At 41.3% G+C, this 19,126-nt stretch overlaps 1 protein-coding gene across 3 annotated transcripts; it reads left to right on the top strand.

Annotated features, from left to right (window-relative positions):
* The first annotated feature begins 244 nt into the window (after positions 1–244).
* On the top strand, positions 245–10,194 carry kras (KRas proto-oncogene, GTPase). 3 transcript variants are annotated; one of them, XR_015858900.1, is made up of 7 exons: positions 245–770; positions 1,857–1,974; positions 3,114–3,292; positions 3,621–3,780; positions 5,202–5,326; positions 5,705–5,859; positions 8,124–10,194. XR_015858900.1 is itself a non-coding variant. In XM_088377685.1 (6 exons), exons 2-5 carry the CDS (start codon positions 1,864–1,866, stop codon positions 5,319–5,321), a joined length of 570 nt encoding a protein of 189 aa, XP_088233811.1. In that variant the 5' UTR covers positions 251–770; positions 1,857–1,863; the 3' UTR covers positions 5,322–5,326; positions 8,124–10,194. The 3 variants fall into 3 exon arrangements, 2 of the variants coding, with proteins under 2 accessions (XP_088233811.1, XP_088233812.1); XM_088377685.1 differs by lacking the exon at positions 5,705–5,859 and having other exon boundaries at positions 251–770; XM_088377686.1 differs by lacking the exons at positions 5,202–5,326; positions 5,705–5,859 and having other exon boundaries at positions 295–770.
* Positions 10,195–19,126: the final 8,932 nt, after the last annotated feature.

Below are 19,126 nucleotides of genomic sequence, written 5' to 3'. Positions count from 1 at the left end.
TGGGTGCGTCGTGTAAAATGTGGTTCGTGTATGCAAATTCAGCCCGCAGGAGGGATCTGAGTGAACGCGTAGGAAAACTGACAAGGCCTTGCCAAATCACTTCCCTGCCTTGGAATGACGTCTGACGGGGACTTTGCAGTTATATTTAGCGCCTATATATAGTGGAGTCGCCCCCTAGACTTTGTTGACTCGAGTCTGCAGCAGGGCAGCCGCACGGCAGCTTGTTCTCAAACACACCACGTGACTAAAATATTAACTTTGTATACTTTGTCTTTCTTAAAATACACACTGCTTTTTATAACAGCAGGAATAGATTTCCAACAACCGAACCATCATTTCGCGGGGCGGTATTAAAAGATATAACGTGATTGTTGTTATACATTTCGCATGACTAAAAACATGCGATTTTAATTGCAATTCCATTATAGTGGTTGTAATCACGATAGATGGGCGCTGAAGCGGTGTGGGACAAAGTGAACTCACCAGCGATGCTTTGTGGGTAAAGTGCGTCTCGGTATCCGCCCATATTCGCCAAAAGGAGGCCAACCTGAGCAACTAGGCCGGCGGACGCTGGAGCAAATGGAAAGTTCAATCGATTAATTTGCTCACTTGTTTTTGCCCGATCCCGCGTGCTTGTGACACCGAGTGGACGGGTTTCATGCGGGCCTTTCATTGTGGAGCAGGCAATGCAGACATCGTGTAAAACGAGAGGACGATCAGCTTGACTCAGTTTGTCGCCACTTCAGACGCGGAACTCCATTCGTTTAAAGGTAAGACAAATGGGGACGAGACATATAGTTGGCGTCTTTTACAGTTTATTGACATGTGAGATGCACATTCTTAACTTATGGCTCAATGCGTAAATAGTGGTCAGGTTGTGTGGTGTTGTTTGTGAAGTAGGATCTCTTTTCATTGTAAACGCAAACTACGCCCAGTTGTGAACCTACGAGTGTCGGCCCTGCAATGCAGCCCTTTCGGCTAGCTTATCAATGGTAGCGTCGAACTTTGCAACCCCCACTTTAAACCCAATAAATGACATTGATTTTCAGACACAGCAGGCACAGACATTCGCTTTTCACCACTTGTTTTCGGCAATGACTCTGCAAACGAACGTCAATGTAGTTTTAAGGTCGTGGGTTAGCTCCGAAGCTAGCCTAGCTTTTAGCATACTGTAGCCTGGTTGTCACCGGGTTCGGAGGTTTTGATTCCACCAACCTGGCAACCCTGCTCAGGCTCTCGGTGTACCTTGAAGTCAAATTCCTTTGGACGTTCGAAACCCAGTTGGGTTGCAAGCTTGAGCTTCGACGTGGCACATACGTTACTTAAGTTAGTTGTTAGTTACTATTAGTCGGACGATCAGATCCGATGTAAGTAAATATAGTAGAGATAAGATTGTCAGAAGGGCGTTACTTTAGCAAATACGTATGCCGACGTGTGTATACAAGTGCTAATGTGAAGTATTGCACATGGTGGCTGGACTTTTGAGAACTTTGCAATACCAATTGATATTTTAAGTTGAAGTTATACTACCAGTAATCATTTTGTAAGCTGCTAATTAAGGCATCACATCAAACGACAGTATTTTTTCTTATGTTTTTACTTCTACACCGGTTGTCACGTGTATGGTGAAAAAAAAATGGTGCAATGAAAATAATTTACTTTATTTCATCCGTCTATCTCCTATCATGATCGTATTTGCGTCTCAATGCTTAAGTTTAGTCATGTAATGAGAATTTCTATCTTGTTGGCATTTTTCTAAAGGCGTAACCTAGGAATGGAATTGTGTCTACAGAGCAATACTAGGGGAGAGCTAAAATAACATCTTTCTGATGATATGCTTTTCTTTGCTGCTGCAGGTGAATCATGACAGAATATAAGCTGGTTGTGGTGGGAGCTGGTGGCGTTGGCAAGAGCGCACTGACCATTCAGCTCATCCAGAATCACTTTGTAGATGAATATGACCCCACCATTGAGGTAAGTACGTGTACACACATAGATATGCATTTTTAGTGTATGAATAGATGTATTTTTATTCTTATTCCTGCCTCCACATTGTGTGTATTTTAATATGAGCGCAATGATAACCTCTGGAAGTGTAGTTCTGACATGTTCTTCAAGTTGAAGTGTTAAAGACGCCAAACAGGTTTTAATGTCCTTGTCATGTCTTCCAGCTTTCTTAGAGGCTGACCATATTTAGAACGTGTTGTCACGGAACCAAAATTTTATACCTGTATAAAGTTCCTCGATGCCAGTACCAAAACTGTGCCTCGTAACGCATTTAAAAATTAGCAGAGGTTGCAAAAAATAAAAGTGCCTTTTTTAATGAATACAAAATATTATGATATGCGTGTCAGAATGTAACAATTTAAGCATAACCAACTTAACAATTTAACATGAGCACACAAACATTCCGAACCACTCTTGAACACCTGCCTGTTCTATTAGTGTTATGTCTACTGTAATGCAGTACTGAGTGGGTGATGATCATTTTCATGGTCAGATATGCAGCTACAAAACCCGTATGATGTTTGGGCAAAGAGTAGGCCCCTTCTGATGTGAAGAGTGGATGTTGTTTTATTTAAATAATTATTTTATTTAAATGATGAAATTAATGCCTTAATCGCCTGCATTCATTTAGTTCATGTTTTTCGTTCTTAATATCGTCTGTTTTCGACGAATGATAGAAATAAGTCCTTGGCGCATGCTTGATTCTCTCTCATTTAGCACACCAATGCTGATTACAACAGCAGTGCTCCTTATGATTGACAATCAGGTTGAGAGTTTGAACTGGTCAAAAGTGTAGTTACATTTGTCAAAGATTCATACTGGTGACAATGCTGGTGTCTTTGCCACAAGCGCATACAGTCATTAAAATGTAAAGGGGAAAAACACAAGCAAACAAGTTTGACAAATATTAGAAAACGTCCATCTCCCCTCACTGAGTTAAAGTACCGGATTGATAAATGGTACTATACTAATCTTAACGATAACAACCCCTAATCATTTGCCATTATTTATATTTATATATATATTACAAAAAAGCATGCACGTCGTCCATTTTGTTGTCTTATGACGCTCTTATTAATCGATTTGGTGGCTTTCTCCTGTTTCAGGACTCTTACAGAAAACAAGTGGTGATCGATGGGGAGACGTGTCTACTGGACATCCTGGACACTGCAGGTCAGGAGGAGTACAGCGCCATGAGAGATCAGTATATGAGAACAGGGGAGGGCTTCCTCTGTGTCTTTGCCATCAACAACACCAAGTCCTTTGAGGATATTCACCACTACAGGTACAAAGATCATCCTTTGAGGTGGACATGTTATGGAAAATTGAGGATAAGCTGTTCAGATGATGGATGGATGGACTTCACCTGTCATGTGGAGCCCACCCCCGATTGTCTCACAATTATCCCATTTTGTCCATGGTGTCATTCTGAAATGGGCGCTGCAATGGACAAAATGGGATGGCTGTGAATGTCAAAAATATAGTTAGTGCTATTACATCAAACCGTCTCTCTGTTTACATTGTAATTGGAAACGGGGAGACAATCGTAATTTGATAACAGACTCCAAGTGTGCAAAGCTTTTACTGAATCAAAATAAATGTCGTTATTCCAGAGAACAAATAAAGCGGGTGAAAGACTCCGAGGATGTCCCCATGGTGCTGGTGGGCAACAAGTGTGATCTCCCGTCCCGGACAGTGGACACCAAGCAGGCTCAGGACTTAGCACGAAGCTACGGCATTCCCTTCATTGAGACCTCAGCAAAAACCAGACAGGTATGAGTCCAGGCAGGTACACATGTATGCACGCGAGCCTTTTCAGTGCATTTTATTTTAACCAGTTGTAGTTTTCTACATCTTTTCTCATATGGTCCTCCTCACTTAGGTGTATTTCACAAGTTTGCCTTAGTTTATCAGCAACGTTGCTTTTACAGTGCAGTGTAAAAGTGTTTGATAATTTACCCCCCCACCCCTTTTTTTTTTTTAATGCACGTTTGTCATACTTGTATACCAATTTTACGATTTCACTGACAGCACAAGCAAATATAAAGTGCATTATCTTTTATTGTTCCAATTCACGTACAGCAAGTCATCGAGGTCCTGAAGTAGGAAAACCATGCCATACATGTTATTATTTTTACACCAGATTTAAAAAGACTGGTTTGCGTTTTTTTAATGGGGCTTTCCCTCCTAATTAGACAAATTGTAGAACTTTTAGATGTTTCAATGCCATCTAGTGGTGAACTAATATAATATGACCTATTGTTGAAGCACAGTATGTGAAGTATGTGCACTATGGTGCCTCAGAGATGATCTAACACGAGGGCGCAAAACAGAAAAGTGTCAGTATTCCGGATGAATTGAAAGTTCATTCGTCACGGTATACTAATGCCATGGAACTGCGTGATGAATATGCGTGATTAATTGCGGGCCTCATGCAAAGCGCCCCATTTTATCGCCCACTGTAACGGATCAATGTCAGTAATTTGTCTTTGAATGAGGTTCAGGGTAATTGATTGTAGTAACAACAACTGGGTGTTGGAATACCTCCCATGGTTTCATTGGTTTCATCTGATGAAGAAAATGTTGTGATTGGTGATTGGGTGGCTGAAGCAGTGAGCCGGTTCCTTGATTGGTCGCTCTGATTTCTTCTGTTATGGTGGAATCAACATGATTTACTTTGCGATTTCTGCATCAGTTCTGCACAAGTTCACTAATGCAATTTCCCCCACAAGGTGATGCTGTTTCACTCCACCTTTGATATCTCTGATTTCAAAGCCTGCTTTGCCTTGGGTTGTTTTCCTTGTGTAGATTTCTGGAACAATGAATTTCCCTTGTGGATGATTAAACCTTTCAAGCAGACAGACTTTAAGACTACAATGAACAATGTTCTTGAATTAAGTTAAAAACTTGAATGATAAAAAAACATGATGCATACGTATGATACAAATATTTTGTGTATAGTCACATGACTCAAACAATGTATTGTCATGCTAAAAGTTAGAATGGGTAAATAAAATGGAAGATAACCAGAATCAGAAGGAGGTAAGTTTACCCCAGTTAACTTGCATAGAACTTGAGGTGACTGCTGGTTGAGCCACCCGAAGCCTCCTTTCCACCGTTTGTGTCCATACGCTGTATGAAGCTGTTCATCGTGCTTTGGTCACTACTGAGGGAAGTTGTGTCTCATGCTGCAGAGAGTGGAAGATGCCTTTTACACTCTGGTACGGGAGATCAGGCAGTACCGCCTCAATAAGCTCAGCAAGGAAGAAAAGACTCCGCGCTGTGTCAAGCTTAAAAAGTGTGTTGTGATGTGAATGGGGTAAGTGTCAGCAGCCTCAACCCTCCGCCCCCCCACCAGCTTTTCTGTGTTTGTGCGTTCCAACTGGATGGTGGAGACTAAGGCGAAGTGGTGTTTGATTCTCCGTGATTTCTACTGGGGCTGTGGTGAGGTGCTAACAGGCGTCTGTATCTCTGTGTCATGGCTTAATGTAATCTGAAGTTGGTGTCACTCTGACTTGGTGTAGTTGAATTTTCTTCTCTCGCTTGTATACTCTTGGTCCAATCTGGGGCACACTGGTTTTTCAATTATTTCCACACACTCGCTGGCTGTGACATTACAGTAGGTACATGTGCACAAGCTAATGAAATAATCAAACCACACGACATCCATCCATCTCTACATGTTAATATGTCTTAGGGATGTGGGGAGGGGAGACTGGAGGAGCCTGAGAAATTTCATCAAGTGATAGCAGCACATGCAACAGGGCAAAGCCAAAAGTGGAACCGCAGGTGTGCTCCACCACATGCTCTGCTGTGCATGAAATAAAAGATGGACTGATGGATGGATCAGAAGTGAGCCTTTTCTTTATAAAGGTTGAATATTGGACACCTTTCTTGTATTGGCTTTCTTGGGTTGGACAGCTGTATCTAATTTTGTGGCACGGAATTTGATAGTAATTAGGGTTGCAGTGGATTATTTCAATCATCGAGTAATCCGTCAATTGTTTTTGATCAATGAAAAACAATCAGAGAGAAAATCCATCTCCTTGTCCATAAATGGCGCATTAAAAATTGGCAAATTAAAAACTGATTGATGACTGGATGATGCATCACAATTCAAAAGTCATAAATTCTAATTCCAAAATTCAAACTAGAGAGTTTTTGTTATGGCTACCACAAACTTGGTGATGGTGCCATTAGGTTGAAGGCAATATGGTGGCCTTAACATTTTAGGCATTTTAAAATCAACCCAAAAAACAATGCACTCCGAGAAGCTGCTCAGTGAATACTATGTAACTATTTAAAAATACACAAAGAATTTCTCATCTGGGATTGAAACAAAACATTGAAAGTAAAATTTGGAAAAGGCACCACTAGAGAAAACCAAAATATGTCTATGTTTTTATTTGATGCCTTTATGCCTATTTTATGCTGCAAACCAAATCGCCCTGTAAGAGACAATTCAATAAAGTAAAGTGATGGTACCTGGAACCGAAGTGAAAAATTAAGAGAAAGGCATTGTTTTAGTATTGTTGATGTCATTTTGATGACTGATCTTGCCAGCCCTCATTTGCATATTCTGCCTGTGCCTGCGTGGGTTTTCTCCAAGTATTCATCTTTCCACCCAGATTAAAAAAAAAACAAAAAAAAAAAACATGCATAGTAGATCATCAAGGACTCTAAATTCATTATGAAATTCATTGCCAACACTCGCGTTTGTCGATTTGTAATGGTGATGATGCACGTGCACACCAGCAAATATACAAAAGAAACACTCCTTGACCATAAATAAGTCAAATTGTTATTGTATTCTACTAAAAGAGGAATATGATTTTGCCATACCTTCTACAGTGTAGCTGGAAGAGTCACAAAGCTTTGAATGTAATATGAACATTTTCCATTATTACAAATGATGGCATGATAAATTCACATTAAGTTTTGATTTATATGTATCATTTAAGCCACAATTTATTCCATTGCGGAGCAAAAGGCCTCCCTATCAGCAGTCTGGCCAAGCTACTCATGTGCAAGAAAGTAACATAATTGCGCTGAAATCAACACACTGAAAGATGTCTGTGCTCTGAAGCCAGCCTGGATGATTAATGGAGATCACTCTGAATTTGGGACTCAATCCTTGGCTGAGATCTTTCCGGAAGGGAGGTGTGTTGTGGCTGCGACGAGAAGTTGGCTCACGTCTCGTGAGTGGAGGTCAAAGCGCGTGATTGTTTTTTGTTACTTTTCCCTGCTGACACAAATTCCTCTTGGTAATTCCCCTTTTTTTCCTCCTGTCAACCTGAAGGCACAGCACAATTATTACATTATTAACACTGTTCTCACCAAAAGGTAGCTGCATTTACGCTGATATTGTTTATGTCCCATAGAATAAAAACATCATTTCCTGTACGTAGACTACTCACAACAATTTAAGGATATTCCACTTCCAGGTGAAATTGTAGTTTGAAGCTAAAATTTATGATAACCTTTAAGGTGAACTCCGTCTCTGTTTCGGTACTTTTTGCACAAGTTGAGAAACACAAACTGGAAGAGTCACAGAAAAGGATCAAAGTGGATGTCCTTGGATGTTTATTTTTTGATTCATGCTTCATACTTTCTTGTTGGAAATTTTGCTGTTTAGCTCCTTGTTGGAGAACAGCAAGTTTTTCAAGTACAGGAACATTGAAAAGCTGGACATTTATATTCAAATGTTTAGACGTCAGTTTAATTTGAGTAGTAATGGTCATAGTGGAGTCTAGATTAATTCAGAAATTTCACCAAAAGTTAAATATATTAGTTATTTGTGAGTAGTAGTAGATAGTGTGTTTGTAACATTCCAACACAAGTTTAGCGAGCTCCAAATCAAAGATTTTAATCCCGCGGGAAATGGTCCACTCCCCTTTCTTGTGGACATCTGTCAATGTACTCCATTCAGAAGAGTTTCGATCAGTTCAAATGGATTCACATTTTATTTCTTGAAAGTAACTGCAGCTACTTTTTGTGAAATCGGAGAGGAAATGATTGACCTTTCCATCTAACCATTAGCAATAATAAAATTGCCCTTGAATTGTGTCGCTGTGTCTGATGTCACAGGAGTAACCTTCTTTGCTTTGTTCTTGCAGGGAGTCGACGATGCCTTTTACACGTTAGTACGAGAAATCCGCAAGCATAAGGAGAAGATGAGCAAGGAGGGCAAAAAGAAGAAAAAGAAGTCCAAGACAAAGTGCACACTCATGTGAAAAATCCGAAAAAGAAACTATGTTGAACAGAGAAAGTAATACATTTTGTACATCACACTAAATTATTAGCCTCTTTCTCAATACCCTCTGTAACCAATACTAAAGCTGACCCACTTTGTCTGCCTTCTTATTCTTTGCGACGTGGACACCAATAAGCTTTATTTCTTGTATAGTGGCAGTTGCTCACACGCATTGGTTTGATTTTTATGGGTGATGTTGATTTAACAAGGCCCCGCCCCCCCAGTTGTTGGTAAATTATGTCACAGCACATGCCTGTCAACCTTTTCCATGATAATTGAGTCTTTTCAGCCATAGTTTTGTCATGGCATGCCAAAGAACGACAATTGGTCCCTCGTATGTGCTAATTTCACTGATATGTATGCATGATGATGAACTCCTTTACTAGTCTTCAAAAGTTCTAACAAGTTAAAATAGCAATTAATGATTTGTTTGTATTTTGTGGGGAGTGGCCTCTTTGTATTTTTTTTTTGCATGCATGCATTTTTCATCAGAGGACATGCATAAAGTGTGTGGTTGATTGGGTGGGCAAGTCAAGATCAAGTCTTCAGTAATGTTTACGTTGTTGTTCGTACATGACTAATTTTACGATCCTTGTTAGATCTGTGCTTTATTTGCTGGGTTTTACACACCCACAAAAGTAACACCTTATTTCCTATGTGCTGTTGTTTATATGTTAAAGGTTTGATTGTAGGAATTTTTTCTCAATTTTTTTTGTTTTTTCTTCCCCCCAAGCAGTCAAAGGCAGACATAATGTGTAGGACCACTTTATTTTTTTTTCTATTATTATTTTTAAATCATGAGGTTCTCATTGGTTTTAGGTAAAATGAGATTTTGCATATCCCAATATATCCTCTTCAGACCTAAAGATTAGAAATACTATTAAAAGCGACCAGGCAGTGTTCTTTGTGGTTGTGAGCAGTAGAATGCAGTTTTCTTATATGCTGCTTGTTTTCAGGTTTTCCTTTAAAGGATTTAGTCCCTTCAAAGTGTTGCAATGATTTCCGACTACTTTAGAAAGAGGTTATCCAGCAAAGTAATTGCTCACTTTTTGTGACAAAGTTGTTTGACTCTTGATGTAAGTGATGCTAAGTTGTAAATGAGGCACAACTTGCCATAAAATTAGCCTCTTTTGGGCAATATTGTTTAAAAAAAGTACAAGCTTCTCTTGTGGGTCAGCTTATATTTTGCCTTTCCATGTTTGATTGGAGCTGATTTCCCTTTAGGAGATGGGTCTGCCTTCCAGGTTTGCATCAGATTCTGTGTAGATGGCAGGGAGACTAAAGACCTTTCGATTGACAACGTGCTCAGAAAATGCACAGGAAGCTGTTTGAACATTTCAGAGTTTCAATAAGAGACCTTTGCTTTTTACAGGTGCTTTGATTCTTCATTGAGTTTGTTCCCAGAAAGCCGGTTTAATGACGGCGCCCCATTTAAAGACTTTCACAATCAGTGTTTTGCTGGTTCGAAGTTAGTGGCCCCATTATGTTTGCCAAGACGGCACGGCACAGGCCACTCAGGATGTCGCTGCACCAGTTTAAAGTTCCACTGGGGGTCAGCCTAGGCATTTTGAAGGCTTTTAAAGGTTGTCTTTTACCTGTTAAGTGTTTTGTTTTGAACCCTGATTGTGTGCCAACAGCTGATTTGATTTCTCACATGAATCACTTAAACCTTGATCATATGTTATGAACCTTTGTATAGTTGTGATACTGAAAGGTGCATATTTTGTAAATTGGTGTGTGTTGTCCAGAATGTTGCTTTAATGGACTTTCTCTGTGCTTAGTGTGTGACTAGTGTGTCTGTGTCCAGGGTTAGGGGAGTGAATGAATGGCCACTTTGCAACATGTCGAGTGGTAATCTGATCTCAAATGCGTCTATTTTTTGCCATGAATCTCACCACTCCTATTTAATGTGTATTAAAGAACATCAAAAGTAAGCAGACTGTATTTTTTTAAGGTTTTCAATTATACTGTGGAATTAATTAACTGTAGGCATTTAACCAACTTGGTTGGCTAGAAATGAAAAGGATACATTTGTCAAGTATCCAAGCTTGATTGAGTTTAACTCTGAAATGCACTTCATTTCCCACAGTTTTAAAATGGTAATTCAATTGGCTTTTCATAAGCTATTACTTGTGACTGACCTACGTATAAAAACAATATACTAAAATGTGAAACAGATTTTTTTTTTACTATCACGTTTGGCCAGCAGGGTGCAATGTTCATGCAGTCCTGTAAGATAAATTCCCAGCCAGTGTGCAGTGGCACGTTCGTATGGCACGGGAAGTTATCTATCATCAATTTTGTGACAATCCACATTTATTTTCTATTTAAAAAATATTTATATACTTCACTATCTATGCAAACCGCATATATAATGGACAGAACAATCAATTGCTCTTCCCCTGACTTAAATCCACTTTTTGGCAACCACTTTGCTGAACATGCAGCAATTTCTTTTTCCGATGTGAAATTATGTATCTTGGCTTAATAAGGGTTGGCAGATACTATAAAAAGACAAGTAGACAGACTAAAATACGGGGGGGGGGTGTAATCACTATTAGTCTAATACCGAATCTGAATACGCGCACAACGTCGTGCCCAATAACCGATCTTCAGATAGGAGCAAAAGAGGTGGGACCCTTCACCTCCATTTGTCAAGACTGACAGATAATGACTAACTGTGGGAGGAAGCATTGACGTTTATATAACCTAGTTTCCACACTTATTTTAATAAATAGAGGTGACAAGATGCATTCTCCAATACAGGTGCTTAGAAAGCATGTGTGCCTATCCTGCTGGATCCATTTGTTATAATAAAATGCAGGAGTGATTCTAGGATCAGAGGTTTAAGGATGCTGCATGTGGAGTTTGTGTGTCTGTGTGTGTGTGTGTTTGGGGGGGGACTAGTGCTCATGAGCAGGAATGCTTCAAGGTCTAGAGGAAAACACCACTTTGTGGATGTTTTTGGTGAGGAATTAGCATTTTAACATTGCCATAAGCTAAAAAAAAGTTTAGCATGATATGGATCCTTTAAGGTGGGTGTCAAGCACATGGACTAGTATATGCTCAAACAGGCTTCAACAGTAGCCACCTGCAAAAAAATAAAAAATCCATGGAGTGGTGCACCAACTGGATACAGATGCAGACTTGCTGGTTCTCCTAAATTTCAATGCCAGTGCCAGCCAATGCATGAATTTCGAGGGTCTGCTCTGATGGGAATATCTGGCAGAGTGCCCCTGTCAGAAGAAGTAGGAATTCAAGATGCACCTTCAAAAGGTTCTTTGATGTACATTACAAGCACATCCAAGTGCCAAGATGAAGTGTTGCTATGGCGACCTTTACTTTAATCCGACTATTTAGCTCACATTTATTGGCTTGGCTTTGGACAATGTCTTTATCAGTTAACACTGGGGTTTTCAACTGGTTTTGTCCAAGGGACCACCAAGAAGCAACTCGGAGACCACTGCTTTGGTGGAATATTTTATTTTGCATCGAAGGAATATAGACCTATCCAGTCTATCTATTTCCATCTGTAGGTCTATTTTGGGAATCTCAGCTATATTTGACATAATTTGAATGGGTAAATGATTCACAAAATTAGCTGGAAAATAAATTAAGTCTAAATAATAAATACATTTTATTTTTAAAAGTGTTACAAATCTAATTCCAATTTTGCGGACCACCTGCAATACTGCTACAGATCACTAGAGGACCCTGAAGAAATGCACATTTACATTTTACTCTATTGTGGTAAAAGTAAATTACATGTCACTCCATGTAAAATGTTTTAAGAAACATTATATGAAGAACCGATGTGTTCTTTTCACCAGTTTAAGGTATGAAATAATGGGAAGGAAGCTCTCAAGGCAATACATTTCCATTTGAACCTTTTGGATAAACAATGTGAATAAATGGTATAGCATTATCTTCATCATTGTCCAAATTTGGTCAATTACATATTTCTTCAGAAATAGATACTATTTGTTAGTGTCCACGTGGATGCGGTATTCTCAAGTGTTGAAAATTGCTCTTTGACAATGCAATTTCAAAGACATGCATTTTGGGGGTGGGGGTTGTGAAATGTGACGATTTTGGACATGCAAGGATTCTACCCAATGCCGACATATTTATTGTCAAAAATCTTTAATATAATAAAAAACACATGGAAAATCGTGTACCATATATGTCATTAAGTCCTCATGTATCTGTAGACGTTTAAGAATAAATTTGCCAGTTCAAGCAAGTGTCCCAATTGGTTCAAATGGTTGAAATAAAATAATGTGTAAGCTATCCATTGGAGTGCCGTGTTACCTTGCCCTCCAATTTGTTTGTGCACATTAATCAATCAATGGGATCAAATGTAATGGGATCTATAATTCAATCCATAGGTTAAATTGATTGGGCCAAATCCCAAAAATTAAATCTAGCGTGTTCTCATCACGTGACAATACTATAAAGGCTTCAATCATATGCTCCAACAAAGTGTTCAAAGGATCGGCTTTTTGTAGTCATATTTGATGAAGGGAATGCCATGTTGCATCAGAGATGAAATCTTTTTTTCTGACACATTCCTAAGAAGTAAATGCCAAGGAGATTGTGAGCGGAGACAGTGAACACGCTTCAAACACACAAACCTGTTCACACATCTATATCCTCACAGAGATGTCATAATTAGGTTGACAGGAAAGATTTGGTCGTGAAGCAACTTTTCCACCGTTCATTGGCATTGCTATCATAGGGATCTTATGTTTTCTTTGGTGTCATTCTTTGAAAAATAACATTGAAAGCAAGATTAATTATTCAATCGGTTGTGGTATCTTGTGATCTATATATTTTTTTCATCCTTTGAAAACCTTGTTAGTTATAGGATATTCTTAAATGGCTATTGGTGATTTTGCTCAGTGCTTCCACACCAAGCAGGGAATATTATGGGATTTTAGGGGTCCTTCCAGTTTCTGCACCAGAGCACAGCTGAGTGTGAGCACTTCACAACTAATGTGCATGCGCTCATGCAATATTATTAAGTGTTACAAAACAGGTATGCTGAAAGCCTAAAATTTAAAAAGAGAAAAGTATGTGCTGGCTTCACCTTTAAATAGGAATATATTTATAAAACCTGGATTAATTTTTTTTAGGCACATAGCACTACTATTATTCTGAACAGTACTATATCCACACCTAACTCTTTCAACCAGACACTCGGGCACAGTCGTGCTTGACCAGAATAGGATGTTCCCCATGAAATCCAAGCTGTTTCCAAACTGTTGCGGTCAACCATAGGTCCATTACTTGTCTTTAAACAGGGTCTAAGGTGCCCATCGCTAATCGTGCAGCAGTGAAAAAGCAAGGCATTCTAATGAATTATGCAGTGAGGCCTTTCTCTCAGCCTGACAGTCCGAAACCAGTGCGAAGAAAATTAGAGAAGTACAAGCCAAGTGCAGCCTTTGCTGACACCTCCTCTCCACCCATCCTCCATCTCTGAAGACCCCAGGGGCTAAGGCCTGTCAGTCAAGCAGCCCTACTCACGACTGGCTACATGTTAAAATTTACAGAAAGCACCAAGGGGCCTGCAGGTATCATAACATGAAGAAGAGATGCCTCAGAATCCAATCCGTGGCCCATCATGGTGGAGAAGATGTCATGAATGGTGTTAATTGCAAACAAGCTGCAGATTGGCTGTGCTGTGCATCCAATGAGGATCATTGATGTGAAACACAGAGTTGGTCTTCTTGGGATTCAAAATGAATGTTCACCGAGCTCAGTTGTTGTGAAACCCAGAATAGGTCTTCTTGGTATTCAAAATGAATGAAGTGGCACAGCCCTGTTTGGCAGGCAGCTGTGTGTGTTCTTGTTCTTGTAATGAGAAACCACAGAGTTCATGTGTCTTGACGTCTACAACACAAAGACGAGACACGGTAGCGCCGTGTTATGAGCTGCCCTGGAAGAGCCAGAGAGCTGGATGAATATTCATGGCTCACTGATGAATTGTGTTCCCATTTTAAAATCACTTATGTCGCTTCTTGTATCACAAGAGCTCTTTGCCTCCGAACATTCATGGACCACAACATAGAGGCCCCGCTTCCAACTTCCAATTATCATCTGTGATCATTAACTTGTTGTCTTGACACAAACAATGTAATTTGCCATAGCTGTTTATTCAAATGACCCTCTTCGGGAATTGCGGCAGACTGTGTTGATTGGATTTGTTTTTGTGTGCCTCGCAATCACTCATGAAATGTTTGCACACAAATGATGAACAGTGAACGCTTTAAATGCTTTAAACACTTTGTGACATGGCGAGGTGTATGTTCATGCGTTCCACAAACCTGCATCATCAAATGTGATGGAATTAGAATGGCACCCAATTATTTTTTAATCTAGGGTCAAGGGTGAAACATTAGACTTGTAGGCATGAAATGCCACACGGCCGGATAACTGGTTTCAAAGCTCTGTTGGAACATCTCTGCAACAAGTTTGTCTGTTCAACATGTGATTGCATGGATTTTCTGCACTTCTGTTTCCTCCAACATTCCAAATCATGCTAACTGAAGATACAACTACCCATAGTTTTCAATGTGAGGATAAATGCTTTTTTTTTTTTTTTTTCCTCTGTGATTGCCTGGGGACTAGATGTACCCAGCCTCTTGCCTAAAATCAGCTAGTACAGGCTCCAGTTACACACGACTGAAATGTGAACAAGTGCTATCGAAATTGCATGAATCTGTCCATATTTTCCAACAGCTGTAACAAAGTGCTTGGGACAACTACAAAGACAGTTTCGACAGTAAATTGAAACGCAAATCAATATAGAGTGGCAAACCAGTCAGTCAAAAGTTAGTTGAAAGCCAAAGCCTCAAATGAGCTTTAAAAATAGACATATGACTGTTTAAGCCACTCTCAGGACTGAATGCACAAATTTTGAGTGGCTTTGGACTTGAAAATGCCATCATGTCAGACTTGATGGCCTTCGATAAGAATGTCAAATGTTTATCTGAAGCGGAATCCACCTTTGCTGCATGCCTTGGTTATTTCTCATTAAAAATAAAACTGATATAACTAAAAATTGTCTGGACCAGTATAAAAGGTTTTGTGATGGGGACAGTTTGACCTTGGAACAGTTGATTTATGTTAACTTATTATTCAAAACAAAACAACTATGTTGGACCTTGGAGAATGTAAAAGAACCAAAATCTAAATATTAGAAACATCTCCCTTTAAGATGTGGTGTAGTTCTTCATTTTAAACTGACTTGCTCTCGCAGTGTCGATTACAAGTGAGCATTATTACAGTACATTTCAAAAAGCAGAACTGACGATACGGCTCTTCTATTTGATCTCATCAAATTACACTGGATGTTGTTGCACCATGAGCTTCTAAATTGTACATTCAGAAAACAATTCCATCATAGCGATGGTGAAAGAAGTGGTGAGAGAAATGGACGGTTATTGAACATGGTCATGTTCGGTATCCCCAGACGAGTGATTCATAGCAACCTCATCGCTGGCAACAGACAGGACATCCAGACCTTTATTGCCTCCATCCATCACCATCACTTCATCAATCTAAGATGCTATAAGCCATCTTCTCAAACAGTCCCCAAACACCCATCCAGAGATTTACACCCATCCTCTACCACCCTCTCTCACTGTTACACACACACACGCACACGCACGCTCTTGCTGTGCTTAGGTTTAGGGTTAGGGTTAGGGTTTGTGTTAGGCTTGGGCTTGCTTTTGCTGTGCTGAGGCTTAGGGTTAGGCTTGCTCTTGCTGTGGTTAGGGTTAGGGTTAGGGTTTGTGTTAGGCTTGCTTTTGCTGTGCTGAGGCTTAGGGTTAGGCTTGCTCTTGCTGTGGTTGGGGTTAGGGTTAGGGTTTGTGTTAGGCTTGCTTTTGCTGTGCTGAGGCTTAGGGTTAGGCTTGCTCTTGCTGTGGTTAGGGTTAGGGTTAGGGTTTGTTTTAGTCAGGCTTGCTTTTGCTGTGCTGAGGCTTAGGGTTAGGCTTGCTCATGCTGTGGTTAGGGTTAGGGTTAGGGTTTGTGTTAGGCTTAGGCTTGCTTTTGCTGTGCTGAGGCTTAGGGTTAGGCTTGCTCTTGCTGTGGTTAGGGTTAGGGTTAGGGTTTGTGTTAGGCTTGCTTTTGCTGTGCTGAGGCTTAGGGTTAGGCTTGCTCTTGCTGTGGTTAGGGTTAGGGTTAGGGTTTGTTTTAGTCTTAGGCTTGCTTTTGCTGTGCTGAGGCTTAGGGTTAGGCTTGCTCTTGCTGTGGTTAGGGTTAGGGTTAGGGTTTGTGTTAGGCTTAGGCTTGCTTTTGCTGTGCTGAGGCTTAGGGTTAGGCTTGCTCTTGCTGTGGTTAGGGTTAGGGTTAGGGTTTGTGTTAGGCTTGCTTTTGCTGTGCTGAGGCTTAGGGTTAGGCTTGCTCTTGCTGTGGTTAGGGTTAGGGTTTGTTTTAGTCTTAGGCTTGCTTTTGCTGTGCTGAGGCGTAGGGTTAGGCTTGCTCTTGCTGTGGTTAGGGTTAGGGTTAGGGTTTGTGTTAGGCTTGCTTTTGCTGTGCTGAGGCTTAGGGTTAGGCTTGCTCTTGCTGTGGTTAGGGTTAGGGTTAGGGTTTGTGTTAGGCTTAGGCTTGCTTTTGCTGTGCTGAGGCTTAGGGTTAGGCTTGCTCTTGCTGTGCTTAGGGTTAGGGTTAGGGTTAGGGTAACCCTAACCACAGCAAGAGCAAGCCTAACCCTAAGCCTCAGCACAGCAAAAGCAAGCGTAAGTAACACAAACCCTAACCCTAACCCTAAGCACAGCAAGAGCAAGCCTAACCCTAAGCCTCAGCACAGCAAAAGCAAGCCTAAGCCTAACACAAACCCTAACCCTAACCCTAAGCACAGCAAGAGCAAGCCTAACCCTAAGCCTCAGCACAGCAAAAGCAAGCCTGACTAAAACAAACCCTAACCCTAACCCTAACCACAGCAAGAGCAAGCCTAACCCTAAGCCTCAGCACAGCAAAAGCAAGCCTAAGCCTAACACAAACCCTAACCCTAACCCTAAGCACAGCAAGAGCAAGCCTAACCCTAAGCCTCAGCACAGCAAAAGCAAGCCTAAGCCTAACACAAACCCTAACCCTAACCCTAAGCACAGCAAGAGCAAGCCTAACCCTACGCCTCAGCACAGCAAAAGCAAGCCTAAGACTAAAACAAACCCTAACCCTAACCCTAACCACAGCAAGAGCAAGCCTAACCCTTAAGCCTCAGCACAGCAAAAGCAAGCCTAACACAAACCCTAACCCTAACCCTAACCCTAAGCACAGCAAGAGCAAGCCTAACCCTAAGCCTCAGCACAGCAAAAGCAAGCCTAACACAAACCCTAACCCTAACCCTAACCACAGCAAGAGCAAGCCTAACCCTAAGCCTCAGCACAGCAAAAGCAAGCCTAAGCCTAACACAAACCCTAACCCTAACCACAGCAAGAGCAAGCCTAACCCTAAGCCTCAGCACAGCAAAAGCAAGCCTAAGCCTAACACAAACCCTAACCCTAACCCTAAGCACAGCAAGAGCAAGCCTAACCCTAAGCCTCAGCACAGCAAAAGCAAGCCTAAGCCTAACACAAACCCTAACCCTAACCCTAACCACAGCATGAGCAAGCCTAACCCTAAGCCTCAGCACAGCAAAAGCAAGCCTAAGCCTAACACAAACCCTAACCCTAACCCTAAGCACAGCAAGAGCAAGCCTAACCCTAAGCCTCAGCACAGCAAAAGCAAGCCTAACACAAACCCTAACCCTAACCCTAACCACAGCAAGAGCAAGCCTAACCCTAAGCCTCAGCACAGCAAAAGCAAGCCTAAGCCTAACACAAACCCTAACCCTAACCCTAACCACAGCATGAGCAAGCCTAACCCTAAGCCTCAGCACAGCAAAAGCAAGCCTGACTAAAACAAACCCTAACCCTAACCCTAACCACAGCAAGAGCAAGCCTAACCCTTAAGCCTCAGCACAGCAAAAGCAAGCCTAACACAAACCCTAACCCTAACCCTAACCCTAAGCACAGCAAGAGCAAGCCTAACCCTAAGCCTCAGCACAGCAAAAGCAAGCCTGACTAAAACAAACCCTAACCCTAACCCTAACCACAGCAAGAGCAAGCCTAACCCTAAGCCTCAGCACAGCAAAAGCAAGCCTAAGCCTAACACAAACCCTAACCCTAACCCTAAGCACAGCAAGAGCAAGCCTAACCCTAAGCCTCAGCACAGCAAAAGCAAGCCTAAGCCTAACACAAACCCTAACCCTAACCCTAAGCACAGCAAGAGCAAGCCTAACCCTACGCCTCAGCACAGCAAAAGCAAGCCTAAGACTAAAACAAACCCTAACCCTAACCACAGCAAGAGCAAGCCTAACCCTAAGCCTCAGCACAGCAAAAGCAAGCCTAACACAAACCCTAACCCTAACCCTAACCACAGCAAGAGCAAGCCTAACCCTAAGCCTCAGCACAGCAAAAGCAAGCCTAAGCCTAACACAAACCCTAACCCTAACCCTAACCACAGCAAGAGCAAGCCTAACCCTAAGCCTCAGCACAGCAAAAGCAAGCCTAAGCCTAACACAAACCCTAACCCTAACCCTAAGCACAGCAAGAGCAAGCCTAACCCTAAGCCTCAGCACAGCAAAAGCAAGCCTAAGCCTAACACAAACACAAACCCTAACCCTAAGCACAGCAAGAGCAAGCCTAACCCTACGCCTCAGCACAGCAAAAGCAAGCCTAAGACTAAAACAAACCCTAACCCTAACCCTAACCACAGCAAGAGCAAGCCTAACCCTAAGCCTCAGCACAGCAAAAGCAAGCCTAACACAAACCCTAACCCTAACCCTAACCACAGCAAGAGCAAGCCTAACCCTAAGCC

This window comes from Syngnathus floridae, chromosome 6, assembly GCF_059516105.1.
Source record: "Syngnathus floridae isolate MCC-2025c chromosome 6, RoL_Sflo_1.0, whole genome shotgun sequence".
NCBI classification, from domain to species: Eukaryota; Metazoa; Chordata; class Actinopteri; order Syngnathiformes; family Syngnathidae; genus Syngnathus; species Syngnathus floridae.
This window is presented reverse-complemented; position numbering and strand designations above follow the sequence as displayed.

What these genes read in the sequence shown, in the direction of transcription:
- kras (XM_088377685.1), top strand. Translation starts at nt 1,864, where the DNA reads ATGACAGAATATAAGCTGGTTGTGGTGGGAGCTGGTGGCGTTGGCAAG. An exon ending in AATATGACCCCACCATTGAG is followed by an intron (nt 1,975 to 3,113) that starts GTAAGTACGTGT and finishes CTCCTGTTTCAG; the next exon opens with GACTCTTACAGAAAACAAGT. An exon ending in GAGGATATTCACCACTACAG is followed by an intron (nt 3,293 to 3,620) that starts GTACAAAGATCA and finishes TCGTTATTCCAG; the next exon opens with AGAACAAATAAAGCGGGTGA.